The 22,499-nt window shown below is 41.7% G+C and overlaps 1 protein-coding gene across 1 annotated transcript in view; it reads left to right on the top strand.

Annotated features, from left to right (window-relative positions):
• Nucleotides 1-22,499, top strand: part of ITGA8 (integrin subunit alpha 8) — a 192,194-nt gene that overhangs the window by 10,725 nt on the left and 158,970 nt on the right. The window contains exon 3 of the mRNA XM_002717427.6: nucleotides 19,394-19,494. Within this exon, the coding sequence (XP_002717473.3) occupies nucleotides 19,394-19,494 (101 nt within the window). The remainder of the gene's footprint in view (nucleotides 1-19,393; nucleotides 19,495-22,499) is intronic.

Below are 22,499 nucleotides of genomic sequence, written 5' to 3'. Positions count from 1 at the left end.
AATGGGAAAGACAAGCCAGAGGAAGTTAATTCACAGTCTTTCTAAATAGTGGCCCATTCACAGAACATGTTATAAAAGACCATTGGAGAAAATCAGAGTGGCTGTAGTTCCAATAACCCTGTGAACCTTAGAAAATGGAAGGCATTTGACAGAGTCGAAATAGCCAGGTAAACTCATGAAGCAGGATTCAGTTTTACAATGTGAGTTGATATTTTGTTCTAAATCTGTTACATATAGTAAGGCTTTTCTCCCTTTAAAACATCCTCAGTGTGTCAAGGACAAGCTATAAAATCTGGAGCATTTCTTTGAGGGCACATTCTTCTTCTACTCAGTCTCGAGTAAGGTGTGTCTGTATTCTGTAGGCTTACACAACTTTTTACCTACGTTAGGAGTGCTTCAACACACTTGTGAACAATACTGGTTGAGCACACAAGAGTGAGAAGTCAGCATGGGGTACGAGGGGACTGACAAGTAAAGACTGGAGCAGCTATTTCCAAAATCTCCTGACATGAGCCTTTGGAGTACAGAAAAATGAGTTTCCACAAAAAATGAATTTGAAAATGGCGGAATTCACTTTGCTTCTGTGAGAGTCACAGTGCATATTTTCTTAGGAAAGGCAGTAAGAATTCATGAACTAAAGAAATCCACTAGTGTCACAGAATAGGACATTCATAATTTCTCCTCACCTTTATTAGTCTGAAGCATGCCCAGGTATTGCTGTAGACAGAGACGATCCCCAGCCTCTAGCTTAGCACAACCACGGCTTATTTGCTCACGGCGTATGTTCAATGTGAGTTGATGGGAAAGCTCTGCCTCTTCAAGCCACCCACAGACCCAGAACCACTGAGGCTCCTGATTGAGACAAGTATCCAAGATCACCCTAACCCTAATCAGAAAGGGGATGTGGCAGATTGCACACTCTATTCAATCAGATTGACATTCATTTCCTAGGCCAAAGGAAACCTAGGAAGTTGGTGATGCCAACTTAATTAAATAACAAGTGTTACCCACACCTGTCAAAATGCTATCTATAGGCCGGCGCCTTGGCTCAATAGGCTAATCCTCTGCCTGCGATGCTGGCACACTGGGTTCTAGTCCCAGTCGGGGAGCTGGATTCTGTCCCAGCTGCCCCTCTTCCAGGCCAGCTCTCTTTGTGGCCCAGGAGTGCAGTGGAGGATGGCCCCAGTCCTTGGGCCCTGCACCCACATGGGAGACCAGGAGAAGAACCTGGCTCCTGGCTTCGGATCAGCACGGTGTGCTGGCCACAGCGGTCATTGGAGGGTGAACCAACGGCAAAGGAAGACCTTTCTTTCTGTCTCTCTCTCTCACTGTCCACTCTGCCTGTCAAATAAATAAATAAATTTAAAAAAGCAAAAAAAAAAAATGCTATCTATAGCCCATAAAAGAGCATGACAATTGGAGTGTTTCTGTCAACAGATTGGAAGACAAGAGTGGGACGTTTGTACCCACCATCAGTCCCCAACCTGTTCCACGCTGTCCCTGTCCTCTACCACAGGTATCATCTCGAAGGCTGGGTGCCTGCCTCCTGTCATCCTGGCTCCACAGTGACTTGCAGTTGTATCATCCAGACTTTTACCCTGGAGTCATGGGTTAACCTTCATACACTGACTTATAAGAATATTGCCTAAGGGAAACAGTACAGTTGAAAATAAAGCCTTAGTGTTAGCAGACAGGAAGCTTAAGTCTCAGTGACTAGTGTTAGTGACTTCTATCAGGAGACAGTTCTAGCACTGGAGTATGGCCAAGAACAAAGCCCACGGCCTTGCCCTTGTGGGGTTTATAGTGAGCAGCCAGTGACAAGCTGAAAAACCAATAAGGTAAGATGAAGGTAGAGAGAGTGGTGTGTGTGTGTATGCATGCACATTTATTTTAAACTAGGTAAGGCTTTAGATTTCCATTGCTGCTAATACAGACTACCACACACTTAGTGGTTTTATATAACTTGATGACCCGACCAGTTCTGGAAGCCAAAGTCTGTAATCTGTCTCCCTGGGCAGCTCTGTTCCTTTTGGAAACCCTGGGGGAACTGCTTCTTCGCCTTTTCTAGCTTCTGCAGCTACTCACGTGCCTTGGCTCATGGACCTTTTCCATTTTCAAATCGAGCAAATCTGGGCTGAATCCTCCCCCTGCTTCCTCTCTGTTTCTGCCTTCTTCTCCCACTTAAAAGCACCCGTGTTACATTAGGCCCACCTGAGAGCCCAGGTTCATCTTCCTATTTTAAGGTCAACTGATTGGCAGCCTTCATCCACCTGCAAACTTAATTCCTCTTTGCTGTGTGACCTACTTACAGGTTTCAGAGGTTATGATGTAGGTCTTTTGGGTGCTCACAGTGGGTGCACCTACCACAGGTGCACAAAGAAGGTCTCATTGAGGAGGTGATATCTGAGCAAGGGCTTAAATTTGATGAGGGAAGGAATCACGAAATCTCCAGGGAGGAGTGTTCCATGATGTAAGAAAGGCTGCAGATGACACTGTGCTTGGGCTACAGCTAAAGTCCATTAGGCTACAGGGAAGTGAGTCAGGGAAAAGGGGACAGAAAATTGGGCAAGGGAGCAAGATATAGGATTCCAAGAATGTCTTATAATGTAAGATGTAAGATTATCTAGTACTTTAATGTCCAGAGTCAGGATTTTGGATTTTATTCTAAGAGTGATGGGCAGAAAATGTTGGTCTTTGAGTAGACAAGTCACATTATTTACATCATGTTTCTAGAAGGCTCATTTTAGCTTCTGTAGGAATAGTTGACTGTAGGAAAACCAAAACAGGAGCAAGGAGGCTATGAAGGATCTCATTCCCCTTGTCCAGTGAAAAAGAAGTACAGGCTTGAATTCTGTGACAGGCAGGAGGGCTGAGAAATGGTTGGAGTTTGGATTTATTTGAAACTACATGTAGTAGGATATAAGCATGGATGAGATGAAGAGTGTGTAAGAAAGAGGAAATTTTGACCTGAGTTGTTAGAGGAATGGCATTGAGACAGGGAACAGTGGGAAAGGAGGAAACATCAAAGAGTTGAATGCAGATATGTGTAATGTGAGATGCTTCTAAGACATCCAAGTGGATGTCAAATGAGCACTTGGATAAATAAACCCAGCACTCAGGCAAAATGTCTGAAGATTTAAATTTGGAATAAGTGTGTAGAAGACATTTAAGGCCATGGCTCAGGGAGTGAGTGTGGGTGAAGAGGAGAGCAGTCAGAAGATCAGATAAGTGATGAGATCAAGGTTGAGATCAAGTCTTGAAGCACTCTGACCTTTAGGGAAATAGAGGGCAGTTGAGGACAATGTGTGACAAAACTCCAAGGGGGAGTGGCCAATTAGGTTCAAGAAAAGGCATGAAGCCTATGAAGAAAATCTGATGAAGTATAGTGAAACTCGGACTGAAATTTGGACATTTGATTTGGCAACTGGAAAAAGGGGTGGCAGTGGAATATGTCAGGAGCAAATGGAGATGGCGATCTGGAGGCAGCAGGCATGTGTGGCCACTTTTTTTCTAGGAGTTTTCCTATAAATGGGACCAGATCAATGTAACAGCCAACAAGATACTTTACTGGTTTCTAGTCTAATAGGAATGCTCACGGTGAGAGGGGACAATGATGAGTGAGAGGTGCGCATGCAGGTGCAGCTTCCTGCATGGATGAGAATGGATGGGACCCTTGCAGACGAGGAGGGAAGTTGTAAGGGAATCTGAGTGAAGGTTGGCAAGTTTGTTGGGAGGAGCAAGAAAGAGATCCTTTTTCTTTTTTTTTTTTATTTTTTTATTTTTTTACAGGCAGAGTGGACAGTGAGAGAGAGAGAGACAGAGAGAAAGGTCTTCCTTTGCCGTTGGTTCACCCTCCAATGGCCGCCGCAGCCGGCGCACCGCGCTGATCTGATGGCAGGAGCCAGGAGCCAGGTGCTTTTCCTGGTCTCCCATGGGGTGCAGGGCCCAAGCACTTGGGCCATCCTCCACTGCACTCCCAGGCCACAGCAGAGAGCTGGCCTGGAAGAGGGGCAACCGGGACAGAATCCGGTGCCCCAACCGGGACTAGAACCCGGTGTGCCGGCGCCGCTAGGCGGAGGATTAGCCTAGTGAGCCGCGGCGCCGGCCAAGAAAGAGATGCTTTTTCATGTTATTTATTTTGTCTGTGAAATGAGAAGCAAGGTTGTCAGCTGAGAATGCAGGAGGGTGAGTAGAGGAGAAAGCTGGGGGAAACAAGTGTGAACTGTCGTGCCAGAATGGCAGAACGAATTGGACAGTACACAAGAATGAATACGCTTTTACCTTGGCTTGTCCAACACCATTGTCCTATCTGTTTAGGGTATGATTTCTTTTAGGAAAGTATTTATTTACTTAATGTGAGAGACAAAGACAGACAGAGGGCTGGGCCAGCCTGAAACCTGGAGCTTGGAACACCACCCAGGTCTCCCACATGGGTGGCAGGAGCCCAACAGCTGAGCCATCACATGCTGTCTCTCAAGGTCTGCATTAGCAAGAAGCTGGAATCAGGACTGGAGCCAGAACTCAAATTCAGGCACTCTGACATGCGCTGTAGGCATCTCAAGCAGTGTCTTAGCTGCTAGGCAAGGCCAGATTTCAAGATTTAAGATCTCATAGAGAATGATTTTATCTGAAGTACTAATCTTCCAAAAGGATGAGCTGCAGACATAGAGTTTGAATTCTGCAGTGCCTAGTACATATAGAACCACAGTATGAACTGTTTTGCTTGTAAATGGCTGAGACCCTTTCTACTACAAGAGATGTGGGATCCTGGGGAATACACAACCATACAACAGGAGGGAGTGTAAATATATCTTCAAGGGCTATTGGGAGACAAGGTTACACAGCCTTCATCCTACATCCAATCATATCCTGTATCCAAAAGTGTTCCTTTGAGGTCATATTGAAGAAATTTGTGTCAGTTACCCAGCTTCCTGAGATTCCAATGCTGAGAGGTTTTCATTACTTCTTGAAGCAAATCAATGACTGGGCACTAAACAGAATCATGCTGTGCTCCTGACAACGGGCAGGTGACATCTAAGCCCTGTGGAGAACTCTCAGTTCCCCAGCTGTGCCTGTGACCAAGATGTGTGATCCTAGGTGTTATTCCAGGTGTGAGAAAATCTAGAGATAAGAAAAAGACATGAAAATTCAGGGAGCTGAAAGAAAAGCTCTATGGTTGGGAATGACTAGAGTGATCTTGGCAAGGCCAGCATTCTCAGAGCCAGATTTTGCCTTTAATAAAGAACTCTGGCTTCAGGATGGAGACTGGATTTAAAGTGGCAAGCCTGGAGCAGAATCTGGCTTGGCTAATAGGCCACCATTATGTTAAGTAAAAATAGTGAACAAAACAGACATTGTCTCTGACATTACAGGAATCAAGTTGGATGGAAGACTAGTACCTGGCAGTAATTTTTAAAATTTTTACCTATTTATTCTCATTATATTTGAAAGACACCCCAAATACCCATGACAGCCAAGACTTGGTGAGGCTGAAACCAGGAGCTCACAATTCAGTCTGGGTCTCCTACATGGGTGGCAAGGAGCCAAGCACCTGAGCTATCCCCTGCTGCCTCCCAGGGTGCATCCTGGCAGGAAGTTGGATTGAAAGCTGAGTAGCCAGGACTTGAACTGGGCACTTCAGTATGAGATTTGGACATTCTTTTTTATTTTATTTTTTGACAGGCAGAGTGGACAGTGAGAGAGAGACACAGAGAGAAAGGTCTTCCTTTGCCGTTGGTTCACCCTCCAATGGCCGCCGCAGCCGGCGCTGCAGCCAGCACACCACGCTGATCCGAAGGCAGGAGCCAGGTGCTTCTCCTGGTCTCCCATGGGGTGCAGGGCCCAAGTACTTGGGCCATCCTCCACTGCCTTCCCGGGCCACAGCAGAGAGCTGGCCTGGAAGAGGGGCAACCGGGACAGAATCCGGCGCCCTGACTGGGACTAGAACGCGGTGTGCCGGCGCCGCAAGGCGGAGGATTAGCCTAGTGAGCTGCGGCGCCAGCCAAGATTTGGGCATCTTAAATGTGTCTTAACTACTGCACCAAACACTTGCACCATGCCCAGCAGCTTTTTTCCCATCATAAATGCTGTAAGAGGAGAAAAGAAGGTTTTAGGTGTGCAAAAGCAGGACTCCTATGTGTGTCTGAAGGAGGTGCTTGTTGTGTGTCAGGGACGGCTCTTCAGAGAGGACAGTACCAAGAGGTCAGAACTGAAGAGTGCTGTGTGTGTGTGTATGTATGCATGTACATGTGTGTGTGTCTCTCTGGGATGAGCAGGAGAGAGAGAACACTGTTCTAGCCAATGTGGATGCAGAGCTATGAGTCACAGAGGATGAGGTCACAGCGGATGTCTCAATCAATACAACCCAACTGCGGACAACTCTGTGCCATCCTTGAGAGGTTTGGCTTCATCCTAATCTGCCACAGATGGCTTCCCATGTCCATTTGGAGAGACAAGCCTTTCCTTGATCCTCTCCTGCACCATGTAAGTTAGCGTGATACCCCAAAACCCACTGGCCTCGTACCAGCAGAAGTCCATATTTCAGGACAAACCCTACATCAGATCTTAGTCAAGTTACACATGGAAAAACATATTAAGTAATAGTATATGATGTAGCAAACTCATTAATTTTTTATTACTAAACAAACCTCCGAAGAACACTGGTTAGGCATAGTCATTATTCAAAACAGGAAGTTAGAAACGTCATCTTTGTTCTGGGGAAGACCATCTAGACATGGAAATAATTATAGCAGGAAATTTATATTCTCATCCAGAGCAGGAAAACTGTGTAATAGGAAAACTGTAATACAGTCTATACTATTGCTTTTCTACACCTGTATTTAAGAGCATTACTCTTAGGGCCAGCGCCACGGCTCACTAGGCTAATCCTCCACCTGCGGCACCGGTATCCAGGTTCTAGTCCCACTTGGGGTGCCAGTTCTGTCCAGGTTGCTCTTCTTCCAGTCCAGCTCTCTGCTGTGGCCCGGGAGTACAGTGGAGGATGGCCCAAGTGTTTGGGCCCTGCACCCCATGGGAGACCAGGAGAAGCACCTGGCTCCTGGCTCCAGATCAGCGCAGCATGCCGCCCATAGCGGCCATTTTGGGGGTGAACCAATAGAAGGAAGACCTTTATCTCTGTCTCTCTCTTCACTGTCTACCTCTGCCTGTCAAAAAAAAAAAAAAAAAAAAAAAAAAAAGAGAGCATTACTCTTAAAACTCTAAACGCATACATTAAGCTCTTTTAGCTTAATTAATATGTCGTTATATATGAAATGGAACATTTAAATAGTGCTATGAGCAAGCAATTTAAAAGAAAAGCCTTGTGATTTCTATAAGATAATAGCTTATTTTTCTAAGAACAATAGGAATGAACTAGAAGTCTCTTAAATTCTGAATGGCTACATGAGTTTACCAAACTCCACAGCAGCCATGTCTAGGGAGTTGGATTCTAATAAAATTTCATTTGCTACTTTCTATAATTCTTTATACAAATTTTGTTATTTTGTATTACCTAAAAAATTGAAAACAATAATCTGAAAGAATTTGTTTGTGAAAAAGAAAAAAAAGAGCTTTGAGCACTACATTTGAGAATAGAGTTTTAAGGAAGTGACTTAGCAAACAAGGAAGAACCTCACAAGAGAAATGTCTGAGAGAAGGGCTTGGGGTGACAGGACCGGGGACAGAGGGAAGTCACCTCCCGGAAAGGGAAGCCCTGCCCTGGACGCCAGGCTCAGGCTCAAGGTCCTCACGTGTGTGTGTCAGGACATTTAGATTGGACCTAATGACAAGAAAATTATTTAGTGTGTGTGCATGCAACTATTTGCATACAGTAGGCATACATGCTACAGATTCCAAATCCCAGTTATATAGAAATCATTTAATCAGAATAATACATTTTTGAACATAATAAGGAAAAAATGAATTGGTAGGTTATTTTCTTAAGTACCTGAAGGTTCGCAAGAGTAGGAAGACTACAGAGGTGTTCTTTCCTGGTGCTTGCCAATGGCTTTGGAGTATGGGGAGTCAAACAATTAGGAATTTAATTTTCCATGATATAAAAATCAGCCCAGTTTTTTTTCCTCAGGTTTGTGTCTTCTAGACAAGGAACACTCTGGCCACAGCTGTCTTATTTTACATATGAGTATTCTCTGTCCTCAGATACATTGTCTCTACTAGGTGTAATTTTTACAGCAGAGATGTGACTGAGGTATAGATTATGAACAAACATTTCAAGATTTCTTCTGCCCTTTCCTGATGGGTAGTGTCTGCACAGCTCCTGCAGCAGTTTTAATGAAGTCCTGAGGGGGATGGACTTGGTGATTGAAGGTGATAGGGAAACCTACTGTTTTCCAGTTCAAGGTTGAAAGCTTTATGACTAGTTTTCAAAAACTTACCCTGACTGCCAAAATGTTTGGTCACACCTGTGTTGGTGTGACTCGTCTTCCCTCTCTCCCACGGTGATCCATCTTCACTTATAATTCTTCCCAGTTTACTAAGGTACAAGATTAGAAAAATCTGTTTGTAGCCCATATGTGCACCATAGCTTACATTCCCTGATGTCTGCTCTGAAATGCATTTTCCTGTGAATCAAGAAACTCAAAGCTAGCAGGCTCACCAGCCACTGGGATATCTACCCGGATTGCCCGGAGACCAAAGCTGCCAGTTTCAGGGAGATGGCTTCACAGCCCAGAAACAGAGGATGCACCCACTTAATTTTATTGCTTCTACCTCATCTAAATTTCCCAGGTTGGTTCATAGATCTTTTGGTATCTCAGGTTTTCTATTTTTCAGATCACAGATGTAACAATGATTACAGTAAAAATTCAAAAAAAAAGATTAAAAAAACACTGGAGCATGTATACTGTCTACTTTCAAGATAACCATCATCCACAGTTTAGTGTCTAAACACACACACACACACCTGTACACAGAATGTTTGACTTTTAAATAAAAATGGGGTCCTACTGAACAATGTACCCTAGATAAAGTTCTGAACAAATAGATGGGAGCTTGCTCATTCATTCAACAGATGCTTAGTGAAGACCTACTGTGTGCCAGGCTCAGTTCTAGAAGAGGGAAGTAAAGAGGTGAAGCAGAGGGCATGTCTGTTCATGGAATTCATGTGCATTTGCAAAGGAATAGTTAGTAAGCATGCAAATTAATACTGTCTGCTCTGAATGCATGATAGGTGCTATGAAAATGGGCAATGAGAGAAGGAATGACAGAGAGTAGACTGACGTGGCCGTTCGGGGACTGCGTCTCTGAAGGAACATTCTTGAAGGAGCCGTCCAGGCAGCGGGCAGTGTGAATGCAATGGCCAGACAGAGAAAGCTGGGCATGTCTGCAGCCCAGGCATCATGGGAAGGCGGGAGAGGCCAGATCCCATTGGCCACTGAGATCATGTCAGGAGTTATTGTTGCAGAGGCGGAACTACAAATCCCTGAGAAAAGAGATGGCTCGTTGGAACCACTGGCTTGAAACAAGATATCTCTGCCGTATTATATACAATAAATTCCAGATGCGCAACAATCCTCACAGTTACAAGATGAGGGAAAAAAAACTGGGAGAATATACTTGCATCATATATATGGAAAAAAGAATCAATGCCCAAAACATGTGATGAATTCTTACTAATTAATGAAATGAATAATCAAATGAAAAATGAGCAAAGGATAGAGATCGACAGTTCAGAGAAGAAAATAAGCGAGGGTCCATCAGCATGAAAGATGAGCAGACTTGCTAAAAGCCAAGGAAATGTAAATGAAGCAGAGTGAGATACCATTTTGTACTCACTGGGGTTGGGAAAAACTCCTCCAGTAACAAGTGCTGATGGTTCCTCTGTCGTGTTCTGAGGTGGGCGTGGGCAGGGACACCTTGGAGTTCAGCTGGGGTATCTGATGATTGGATATGCTCTTTCTCTGACCCAGAAATGTCATTTCTAATCCACTACAGAGAGAATCCTTGTATCTATGCAGATGGACATGGAGATGCTATGCTCAGAGCTAGTAGAAAATCAAAAAACCTAAGTTTCATACTTAAATGGAGTAAATAAAGTTTTATTTATTAATTTGAAAAGCAGAATAACAGAGAGAGAGAGAGAGCACACACTTCGATCTGCAGTTTGACTTCCCAAATGGCCAAATGGCTGAGGCTGGGCCAGAGCACAACAGGAACCTGGAACTCCATCCAGCTACCCCTTTGTGAGTGGCAGGATCCCCAAGCACTTGGGCCATCTTCTGCTGCTTTCCCAGGTGCATTAACAGGGAGCTGGATCAGAAGCAGAGCAGCCAGCCCCAGAATAGATGAATAAAAATTGGTGATTATTCAGTGGGTTATGATATGCAGGAATTAAAAAGGATGAACCAGGCCGGTGCCGCGGCTCACTAGGCTAATTCTCCGCTTTGCAGTGCCAGCACACCAGGTTCTAGTCCCAGTCGGGGCGCCGGATTCTGTCCCGGTTGCCCCTCTTCCAGGCCAGCTCTCTGCTGTGGCCCGGGAGTGCAGTGGAGGATGGCCCAAGTGCTTGGGCCCTGCACCCCATGGGAGACCAGGAGAAGCACCTGGCTCCTGCCATCGGATCAGCGTGGTGCGCTGGCCGCAGAGCGCCAGCCGCGGCGGCCATTGGAGGGTGAACCAACGGCAAAGGAAGACCTTTCTCTCTCTCTCTCTCTCTTGCTGTCCTCTCTGCCTGTCAAAAAATAAAAAAAATAAAAATAAAAATATAAAAAAGGATGAACCAGATCTATGTGTCTGTTCATCCATTCACTGACACATTCATTTAGGTTCCTATACATCGATGTATTTATCTAGTTAGTTGGCTGGTTAGCTAGCTGTCTATAGATTTCTCTTGAAAACATAAACAATTAAACATAAAACACAAGTACAGACTGCTACGTACTAATGCCATTTATTTTTAGTTAAAAGGAACAGACTAAAGCGTATGCTGTCATTTGTTGGCAAACTACAACTAAATCTGGTCTGCCTCCTGTTTTTGTACAGCCTATATGCTAAAAGTTGTTTTTACATTTTTAAATGGCTAGAAAAAATTTTTAAAGAATGATGTTTCATGACACATGAGAATTAAATGAAACTCAAATTTCTGTGTCTACAAACACAATTTTATGGGAACACAGCCCAGCCTGTTTTTTTTTTTAACATACAGACTGCAGGCTGCTTTTGCTACAAGGGCAGCATTGAGTGGTTATGACAAAAAGTCCACAGAAACTGCAAAGTCGCACACAGTCGTTATTTGGTCCTCTACAGAGGAGTTTGGCATTCCTCTACTCCATACTGTTTGTAGATGTTATTTTTAGATTATCAGAAGCACACACAGTGCATTTATTTGGTGGCAAAGTGAAAGGGATTGGTACTGGGGATAGATAACAGATAGACATGTTTGTGAATGTGAAAAAACTTCACCGTTGTCAGCCTGTCCAGTGCGAATGCAAGTGTTGGTTATATTAAGTCTTTGTACTTTTTAAAAATCATCAGAAAAAAGCTAAAAATGGATTTATTAGTATATTTTACTATGAATATTTAAGTTGTTCCAGTTTTTGATACCATTAACAATAGAGCAGTATCTTCACATTGGGTCCTTATGTTGGTATTTCCTAAGAGAATTTTTCAGTGAAAAGAAAATGTATGTGTAAGATTTTGATCCAGGACTCCCAATGGCCATTTCAAATACTGCGTGGAATTCTTACCTTGAACACAGAATGAATATGGCTATTGTTTGACAGGTAGGTAACAAATGTGAGATCATTATTATGTTAATTTGCGGCTCATGCCATCTCCCTGAATTTAAAGGCTACAGGATTTATTTCTACCTGCCATGCCTGTTCAAGTCCTTAAATTTTTTCTGTGGAACTTTAGCCTTTTTCTTAATGATTTCAGAGCTCTTTCATAGTATTAAACATTGATCCTATTCTTGAACATTTTCTTAATTGGAATTCTATTTATTTATTAACTTTGTTAATGGTCTGCAATCACCATGAAGTTCTTCTAGCTTCAGGCTTTGTTTTCTGTGTAGTTTGTGATACACTCAGGAGGGAGCTGCTGAGACATCTAACAGGATCCACCTTCTCCCAGGCCGTGGGGCCTGGGAAGAGCTCTGTTTGGGTGGCTGTGCCCCAGGTACTCTGCTGCCTTCCTGCTGCCCCAGAGGACACGTGGTCCGCTTCAAATGTCACTCCCATCAGTGCATCCATCAGGATTTGGGTCTGGATTGGAAAACAGAAGCCGAATGAGGGATGAATTCCCTACAGAGGCTTGGGAAAAGCAGGAATGGGAAGGTCAAGGAAGTTGCTTCCTAGGGACCAAGGAAACTGGAAGTCTGGGCTTCGCAGGACTTCAGCTCAGCACCACAGGCGTGATTTTTCTGGAGATCTCTGGGAGCTGCTGGCAACATCACATCTGTCACGCCTGAGCCCAGAGGGCAGCCTGCAGTTACCACCAGAAAAAAAAAATGGCTTCTCTCTCTTTCCCTCTCCCAGATCTCCCATGAGCCTCTTGTTCATCCAGAATCCTGCTCAGAGGAGAGCCTGGAGGATGTGGTTCTCAGGTTTTCCGCCCTTGGCATACAGAGGAGTGCTTAGCGGGGCAGAAGTGGTGCCGGAGGTCACTTTCAGTAGAGGTCAGATCAAGGTCAATCAAACATCCTGCTGTGCAACATGAGACACTGTGCTCACTTGCAACACATCAAGGAATCTTGTTCGGAAATTAGGGAAATGGCACCTTCACAGGCAACCCAATTCCATCTTAGTTGACATTTCATCAACTTATAATAATGTCAGATTTACAGTCAGAGAGTTTATTTAAAAAAAAAACCAGAATGGTAAAAAGATGATTTTTTTTTTTTACTTGTAAGATCAATGAAAAGATTATGCACCTAGACTGGAATCATCTCTGTCAGACCTGGGATTAGTCATCTGTTGTGTACCTGGGACTAGATTTGGAACTAACAAAGTCCATTCATTTGTACTCTTGGCTCAGAAGAAATTTGCTGCTGAAATACAACCCACAGTTCACACTTTCAGTCTGTTTTTTACCCAGTCCAACCCATATTGGCAGAAAACATGCATCAGGAGCCATTTTATCTAGCGAGGCAAGACCCAGCTTGGAACTGGTATTGTTTTCCCCATAATTCATTGCCTTCCTCAGAGAAGCTTGCTTTTCTAAAATTCTTCTGGAATCTCCTTTGACCGTGTGGGAATTTTTGAGGTGCCAGTGTTCTTCTTTCCAGCAATTTAGAAATCCCACAGCGACCGCAGCACTTTTCTCTTGTGGTTGATCAAAGCCACATTGATCGTCTCGTGAGGTGTCACTCATTTCATTCCCAAGTGCTACAAATCACAAATAACACATTATTCTTGTGTTTCTGTGGCATTCTCTCCAATTCTTAGGCTAAGATGACTTTCCAGGTTTCCAATTACAAGATTTTCTTTTTTTAAAGTTATGGATGTTTAGGGGAAGGCATTGTGGCACAGTAGGTTAAGCCTATCAGAATGCCTGGTTTGGGTCCCAACACTCTGCTTCCAATCCAGCTTCCCACTAGTACGCCTGGGAGGCAGCAGGTGATGGGGCAGGTGCTTGGGTCCCTACTGCATGCTGGGAGACTAGGATAGTTTCTGACTCCGGTCTTCTGCACTGTCCAGCCCTGAATGTTGTGGTCATTTGGGGAGTGAACCAGCGGATGGAACTTTCTGTCCCCCACCCCTTTCTCTCTGTCACTCTGCTCTCACATTAAGAGATCTTAAAAAAAAAAAGAAAGAAATGAATAAAGTCCTGGCCTTCAGTTGCACTGTGGGATTTCTGCAGAATGTGCCCTCCCAGTTTGTAAGGAGCATTCAGTTTATCTCATGTGGCCTCAGTGACTTTACGATCACCTGTGGATGGGATTGAGGAAAAGTATTCTCCGCCTCACTTTTACAGAAAAAAATTAAGCTCCAGAAGATTAATTCAGTTGCCCAAGGTCATTTAGTCAGTGATGGTGACTTTGGCTCTGAGTTCTATAATTAAGCTCCTAGACACAAATAGAAATGTTTATATTTTCCAGAGCAAGCTGTAAGATGCTCTAATTCTTTGCCAGTTATATGCACTTTGGGTGAGGATTTCCAGAGCTTTTTTTTTTCCTAAAAATAAATTCCAGAAATATCAAAACCATAAGATTTTTAAGAAGAAAATTTGGGGGCTTGTGCTGTGTCGTGGCAGGTAAAGCCGCTGCCTGCAGAGTTGGCATCCCATATGGGCACTAGTTTAAGTCACAGCTGCTCCACCTCCGATCCAGCTCTCTGCTATGGCGTATGAAAGTAGTAAAAGATGGCCCAAGTCCTTGGGCCCCTGCATCTGTGTGGGACCCAGAAGAAGCTCCTGGCTCCTGGCTTCAGATTGGCCCAGCTCTGGCCGTTGTGGCCATCTGGGGAGTAACCAGTGGATGGAAGACCTCTTTCTCTCTCTCTCTGCCTCTCTGTAAATCTGCCTTTCAAATAAATAAATAAATCTTTAAAAAAAGAAGAAAATTCATGATTTCTGCCACTGTGTCAAAATGTACATTTTAGGTTAAGATTAAATATATATAATTTGTTCTTCTATAAAAATTCGGTCATCTAAAGTAAACTCAATTGAAGGTTTAATTACATATTTATTTTGGATTTACTTATTAGGAGTTAAAAGTTCATTTTGTCAGGTACTTATTATAGTTAAGAAAGGAAATAAAATTCATATCCAAGGAAACATACAAATAAGATGTCCCAGTACAAATATCTGTAGAAATTCCTTCACTATTACTGACATAGCACAGGTTAGAACTGTGCAGTTAGAACCAGAAGGAAATAAGAGTGATAGAAAAGAAATATGCATTTTCTTAAGGCCTAAAATTTAAAAAATAATGTATACTTGAATATTGCTTGGGGCCAGCGCTGTGGCACAATAGGTTAATCCTCTGCCTGCAGCACCAGCATCCCATATGGGCACCAGTTCTAGTACCAACTGTTCCTCTTCTGATCTAGCTCTCTGCTATGGCCCGGGAAAGCAGTGGAAGATGGCCCAAGTCCTTGGATCCCTGCACCAGTGTAGGAGGCCAGGAAGAAGCACCTGGCTCCTGGCTTCGGATCAGCTCAGCTCCAGCCATTGCGGCCATTTGGGGAGTGAAACAATGGAGGGAAGACCTTTCTCTCTGTCTCTCCCTCTCACTGTCTGTAACTCTACCTTTCAAATAAATAAATAAAAAAAAGAAAAGAAAATTGCTAAGAGAACAGATTTTAAATGTTTTTAACTGCACATAGGAAGAAAGATAATTATGTTAAGAGATGAATATCTTAATTGACTTGATTGCATCATTTTACAGTTTATACATATGGTAAAACATGTTAACATCATAAAGATATACAATTTGTATTTGTCAGTTGAAACCTATTTGTATACATGTGAATTTCTCTTGATAAGTTTGAGGAGGACATTTAAATAAATGCAAAATGGCAACATATTTGAACATAACATTTCTAAAATTTTTTTTAAAAAGTTTTATTTTATTTGAAAGGCAAAGTTACAGAGAGGCAGAGGCAGAGAGATGGGGGGAGAGAGAGAGAGAGAAATAGAAAGAGAGAAAGAGAGGTCTTCCATCTGCTGGTTCACTCCCCAGATGGCTACAACTGCCGATGCTGTGCTGATTCGAAGCAAAGAGCCAGGAACTTCTGGGTCTCCCACGTGGGTAGCACAGGGGCCAAGGACTTGGTCATCTTCTACTGCTTTCTCAGGCCATAGCAGAGAGCTGGATCGGAAGAGGAGCAGTTGGTACTAGAACTGGTGCCCATATGGGATGCTGGTGCTGCAGGCAGAGGATTAACCTATTGCGCCACAGCGCTGGCCCCAAGCAATATTCAAGTATACATTATTTTCTAAATTTTATTTTTATGTATTTATTTGACATGCACACACACACACACACACAGATAGTGAGAGAGAGAGAGAGAGAGAGAGAGAGAGAGAGAGAGAGCCCTCATGCACTGGTTCACTCTTCTAATGCCTACAGTGGCTGGGGATAGGCTGCAGCCAAAGCCAGGAGCCAGGAATGCAATACAGGTCTCCCTTGTGGATAGCAGGAACTAAATTGCATGAGCCAAACCTTTGTCTTCTGAATTAACAGGAAGCTAGAGTCAGGAGCAAAACCAGGAACTGAACGCAGGCACTCCCATGTGGGACGCATGCACCCTAACCAGCATCTTCGACAGCTGCTTCCTATTATCATGTATTGTCACCATGTGATGCAATAGGTCTCCAGAACTTAGTTCTCCAAATGGAAATGTTGTGCCTTTCTGACCAGCACCTCCTGGTCTTCCACCCCTACCTCCCGGCAACCCTGTAAGCACCTTCTGCTGTGTTCCCATGAGATCAGCTTTCTTAGAATCAAACAAGTGAGATCAACGCAGTATTTGTCTTTCTGTGCCTGGCTTATTTCACTTAGCACCGTGTCCCTCAGGTTTATCTCTGCTGTTGCAAATTACAGAATTTCCTCGTTTTTTAAGGCTAACTCCTATTCCATGTCGTATGTATACCGCGTTTCCTGTATTCATTCATCCTCTGATGGACACTTCAGATGAGCCCATATCTTGGGCTGCCGTGAACATGGAACCTGAGATACCTCTTCAGCATACTAAGCTCGCTTCCTTTGGGTATATAACCAGAAGTGGGATTGCTGCAGCATGTGTTGGTTCTATTTTTAGATTTTGAAGAACTTTTATACTATTTCCCATGATGGCTGTACTAGTTTACATTTCCAAGAGTGTGCAAAGGTTCTTTTTCTTCTCATTCTTCTCAATACTTATTATCTTTTTGATAACAGCTCTTCTAATAGATGTGAAGTGATATCTTATAGCAGTTCCAATTTGCATTTTTCTGATGATGAGTTATGTGGAATTTCTTTCCCCATATATCTGTTGTCCATTTGTGTGTCTTCTATTGAAAAATACCTATTAAGGTCCTTTGCACAGTTTTTAATTAGGTTATTTGTTTTCTTGCTGTTGAGTTTTTGAGTTCCTTATATATTTTATATATTAAAATATTTATCAGATGTTTAATTTGGAAGCATTTCCTCTTACTCCATATGTAGCCTTTTTCATTTGTTGATATTTTTCTTTGCTGTGCAAAAGCATTTTAAATTGAAGTAATCTCACTTGTATATCTTTGCTGTTGTTGTCTTTGCTTTTGGGGTTATATCTGAAAAGTTTTTGCCAAGACTAACAAACACCAAAAGCTTTTTCCTTTTGTTTTGTTTTCTAGTGCTTTTTTTTTTTTTTTTAATTTGACAGGCAGAGTCAGACAGTGAGAGAAAGAGACAGAGAGAAAGGTCTTCCTTCCATTGGTTCACCCCCAAAATGGCCAGAAGCCAGGAGCCAGGTGCTTCCTTCTGGTCTCCCATGTGTGTGCAGGGGCCCAAGCACCTGGGCCATCCTCCAGTGCCTTCCCAGGCCACAGCAGAGAGCTGGACTGGAAGAAGAGCAACCGGAACTAGAAACTGGTACCCATATGGGATGCCGGCGCCACAGGCGGAGGATTAACCAAGTGAGCCATGGCGCTGGCCCCTCTAGTACTCTTAAAGTTTCCAGTCTTATGTCTTTAATCCATTTTGTGATGCTTTTGGTATGCTGAGAGAAATAAGAATCCAATTCCATTCTTCTGCAGGTGGATGTCCAGTTTTCCTAACCTCATTTATTGGAAAGACTGTTCTCTGCCGCTGTGTGTTGTTGGTACCTTACTGGAAGTTCAGTAGACTGTAAGCTGTGCATTCATCTCTGGGTAGTCTTTTCTGTTCCACTGGTCAAGGTGTTTTTGTGTTCTTTTTATTGTTATGTGTTTGTGGTATATTGTATTTTGGAGTCAGATAGTGGTGATGCTTCCACCTTTGTTATTTTAGCTCAGAATTGCTCTAGATATTTCTCTATTAATATAAATTTTAGAATTTTCTATTTTTCTGAAAAATAACTGGAATTTTCATAGATTGCATTAAACCCGTGGATTGCTTTGGGTAGCATGGACAGTTTATCAATGTAAATTCTTCCAGTCCATTAATCTGGGGTATCTTTTCATTTACTTATGTTTCTTTCATAGTGTTTTAGGTTTCACATTTTTGGCTAAATTTATTCCTCAGTATTTTTTCATGTTTTTATAAATGGGGTTGCTTTCCTGATTTCTATACCAGGTAGTTTGTTGTTCCTGGACAGAAACAGTGCTGAATTTTGCATATTAATTTTGTATCCTTCAGTTTTACTGAATTATTTTTTCCAACAATTTTTTTTGTTAGAGTTTACAATGTGAAAATCAATCATGTCATCTGCAAAAAAAAATTAGAGCCAATTTAACTTCTTCCTTCTCAGTTTGGATGCCTTTTATATTTCCTTGGGACTTTCAATAATATGTTGAATAGAAGTGGTGATAGTGGGCATCCTTTTCTCATTCCAGATCTTAGAGGAACATATTTCATTTTTCACAACCACGTATGATGACAGCTGTGGGCTTGTGATATATGGTATTTACTGTAGTTAGATATTTTACTTCTATATCAAGCTTGTTGAGTTTTGCTTTTGTTTGTTTGATTTTTAAAGACTTATTTAAAAGTCAGAGCTACAGAGAGAGAGAGTGAAAGACATAGAGAGAGGTTTTCCATCTGCTGGTTCATTCCTCAAATGGCCACAACGGCCGGGGCTGGGGCAGACCTAAGCCATGGACCAGGAGCTTCTTCTAGGTCTCCCATGTGGGTGCAGGGGCCCAAGGACTTGGGCCATCTTCTACTGCTTCCACGGGCACATTAGCAGGGAACTGGAATGGAAGTGGGGCAGCCAGGACACGAACCAGCACCCATATAGGATGCTGGCATGGCAGTCGGCAGCTTAACCTGCTACACCATGACACCGGCCCTTGGGTTCTGTTTTTTATAGTGAAAGGTATGAATTTTTTAAGATGTTTCTTCTGCAACTGTTGAGATGATGATGACATTTTGGCCCATGTTTTTGTGTAAATTTTGTCGTTCTGTTAATGTGGTGTATTATGTTGACTGATCTTTTGCCTATGTTGAATCATCCCTGCTTCCCACAGGTAGATCCCACTTGTTCTTGCTGAGTAATCCTTTTAATGTGCTGTTGAATTCAGATTGCTGGTCTCTGCTTATCAGAGCTATGGGCCTGGATATTGGAAACTATCTTTGCTTTTTATGTCCTTGTCTGGTTTTGGTGTCAGAATGATGCTGGCTGTTGGAAGAACTCCATACAGTTAGATTTTTACAAGGTGTTTACAGAGGATTGGTATTAATTCCTCATGTAGTTTACTGTATGGATTTATTGCTATGTATTTCAATTGGCAACCATATTGACAACTTATTTATAACTCATATCCTCCTTGTCAGACAACAGAAAGATCAGAGTTAATGGATCCAAAGAACCTATCGAGTTTAAGTCGAATCAGTGGTTTGGAGCGACGGTGAAGGCACACAAGGGGAAGGTGGTGGTGAGTACGACTGTGTCCTGTAGTGCAACTGAGCAGTGCCACGTGTGCCGAAATGTTCTAAAGCCGATTTTCAGAAAAATTCATTCATATAAGAGTAGGTTAGACTTCCATAGATTAGCATATCGGCATTTTAAAAGAAATGGCTTAAAATTAAAGAATTGATTTTTAGTTGTTCAAAGATATAGAAAATAAAGCTTGTTTTCCAGATCAGTTACTTTCAAATATTTCAAAAATCACAAAGAAAGAAAAGTAAAAGGTAATCTACAGAAGTGAAATTGACAGTTTGTGATGTGATGATTTTTAATAGCTCTGTCTAAACTATTGAGGAACCATGTTTTTTTTTTTTCTCTTCATACTATTTGTTTAACTCTTTACTTAGTGTAAGGTTAATCTTATGAGTATAAAGTAAACTGAAAATAGATATTTGTAAAAAATAAAAATGGGAATAGGAAAGGGAAGAGGAAGAAGGGTAAGAGTGTGGGCAGGAGGGAGAGTAGGGTGAGAAGTATCTCTATGTGCCTGAATCTGTATATAGGAAGTATATGAAATTTGTATACCTTAAATAAAATTTTTAAAAAATAAATGAAACAAAAAGCTAAATCTTAAAGAGGCAAATACTTTATTACGAAAGATAACTTAAAATACTGACTAAAATTTGATCAGAAGGAAAGGACTATTAACTCTAAGGATGCTTTAAAAGTTAAACTACTGTGGTATCATGATCCTTTCAGAAATAAAGGAAATGTTTTCTTCAATAATTAAAAAAAAATGGCTGGGGCATCCCATATCAGAATGCTAGTTCAAGTCCCACCTGCTCCACTTCTGATCCAGCTCCCTGCTAATGTGCCTAGGAAGTCAGTGGAAGATGGCCCACGTGCTTGGGCCCCTGCCACTCACAAGGGAGAGCAGGATGGAATTCGTGATTCCAGGCTTCATCCTAACCCAGCCCCAACAACTGTGGCCATTTGGGGAAAGCATGAGAGATCCCCCTTCCTCTCCTTCTCTCTTTGTCTCCATCTCTCCCTCTGCCACTGTCTTTCAAACAAATTTTAAATATTTAATTTATAAAACCTGTTAAATGCATGATTCTTTGTGTTCATTTAATACCTTCAAGACACTCTCAAATAGGTTTATTGCAGTCTTTAAGTCCTGTGGCTTTATACATAATTAGATCCTCTTGTTCTAAGCAGTGACATGTGTCTAAATGATTGAGAAATAAATGACTAGTCAGTGTTCTGGAAGGTTCTTTTTCTTTCTTTTTTTTTCCCACTGTTTGGGGACTGTCTTAACCTATTGGCTTTGATTTCCTTAAAATAATAAAGAAATAACTTTGGCTTTTAGGATTTGTTTAAATCTATTTGGAGTATGATTTAATAAGTATCTAAAGGAAATGCCTGGCTTTATTTAGTCTATGTTTAACCCCCCTTTTCAAAAAAATTTTTTGACATAAAACAGGTAATGTATAAAATATAGATAGCTCCCTCTGGTTAGAAACATTTACAGTATATTCCCTGTAGAACTGCATTTACATTAATGCAGTTTTCACATTTGAGAATTAGTAAGAACTTTTCTATCCTGTTGTGGTAAATGACAAGGGAATTAGTATTGAAAAACAAGCCCTATATATTAACTCTTTGGGATTAAAAAGTCTTTTGAGTGAAATATTAATTCTTTCAAATTTTAAAAATTTATAGCATATCATTGTTGCACATTTAATATTTGTAAAAATACTTTAAAAATTGAGAATAAAATAATTGAATTTTGTTCATAATAATAATGGCAAGATTTTGAAATGCTTACATTTTCTAAATTGTACAATGAGAAATAGGATGATATAAAGGATATTACTGTGGTCCTTTCATGACTTTGTGATCAGATCTTATAACATGGCTAAAATAAACATAAGATGCTATCTTTTACCTTCAGGTTTACCATGAATTGAAAGTATTAAATAAAAAATAAAGCAAGAAAGATAGATAAGAGGGGAATTTGTCCAGGTTAAATTCGTTTAAAAAAGTAATACAAATTCAGTGATAAACGAGGCGAATCCACAAAACTGATGTTTACAAATTTGATTGCATCCTTTGATTTGAAAGTCCTCTTTTTATAAAGCAACAATTACACAAAGAAAGGAGCTAGTCCTCAATGTCAGACATCACACTGAATCCTTCATTGTTTGAATTATCATTGGTTTTTATGTAGGTCCAACTTTTTTGAAACAAGAAAAGAAAATATGAGTTCATTGCTTTTAAGGAAGTATTTTCTTTTGCTAGGTTACTTGAATTTAAAATTATATGAGGCTTGTCATTAATTGTATATGTTTAATTTTGTAAATTCTATGGTATAATTATGTCATTGTGGGAGCTAAAATTAAAAAAGAGCAGAAAATGAAAAAAAACACCTGTATCAGTATTGCTATACATACAGTTTTTTTAAAAAATATTTATTTATTTATTTGAAAGTCAGAGTTACACAGAGAGAGTAGAGGCAGAGAGAGAGGGGGGTCTTCCATCCGATGGTTCACTTCCCAATTGGCCACAATGGCTGGAGCTGTGCCGATCCGAATCCCGGAGCCAGGAGTTTCTTCCAGGTCTCCCACGTGAGTGCAGGGGCCCAAGGACCTGGGCCATCTTCTACTGCTTTTCCAGGCCATAGCAGAGAGCTTGATCAGAAGAGGAGCAGCCGGTACTAGAACTGGCGCCCATAAAGGATTTCAAGCACTTCAGGCCCAGGCGTTAACCCACAGCACCACAGCGCCAGCCCCCTATACGTATAGTTTTGTCAAACTTTGTTTTATATCATTATCAATCCAATTTTAAGAATGACATACTATAGTTTTAATGATCTGTGATTATTTTAAAATTTACTGTATATGAATGAAATGGTTATATTTTCATTTGCTTCTTGAATATAGCCCTCATCTATATTCCTGCTGAACTAGGGTCTTTTTACTTGTTGAATTCCTTATTTGTGGAGCATTAAGCCTTTGATTTAATTTGTAAATT

Source organism: Oryctolagus cuniculus, chromosome 13 (assembly GCF_051225735.1).
Source record: "Oryctolagus cuniculus isolate XC-2025 breed Fujian yellow rabbit chromosome 13, ASM5122573v1, whole genome shotgun sequence".
Classification (NCBI taxonomy): domain Eukaryota; kingdom Metazoa; phylum Chordata; class Mammalia; order Lagomorpha; family Leporidae; genus Oryctolagus; species Oryctolagus cuniculus.
Note: the sequence above shows the minus strand (reverse complement) of the source record. Positions and strands in the feature narration are given on the sequence as shown.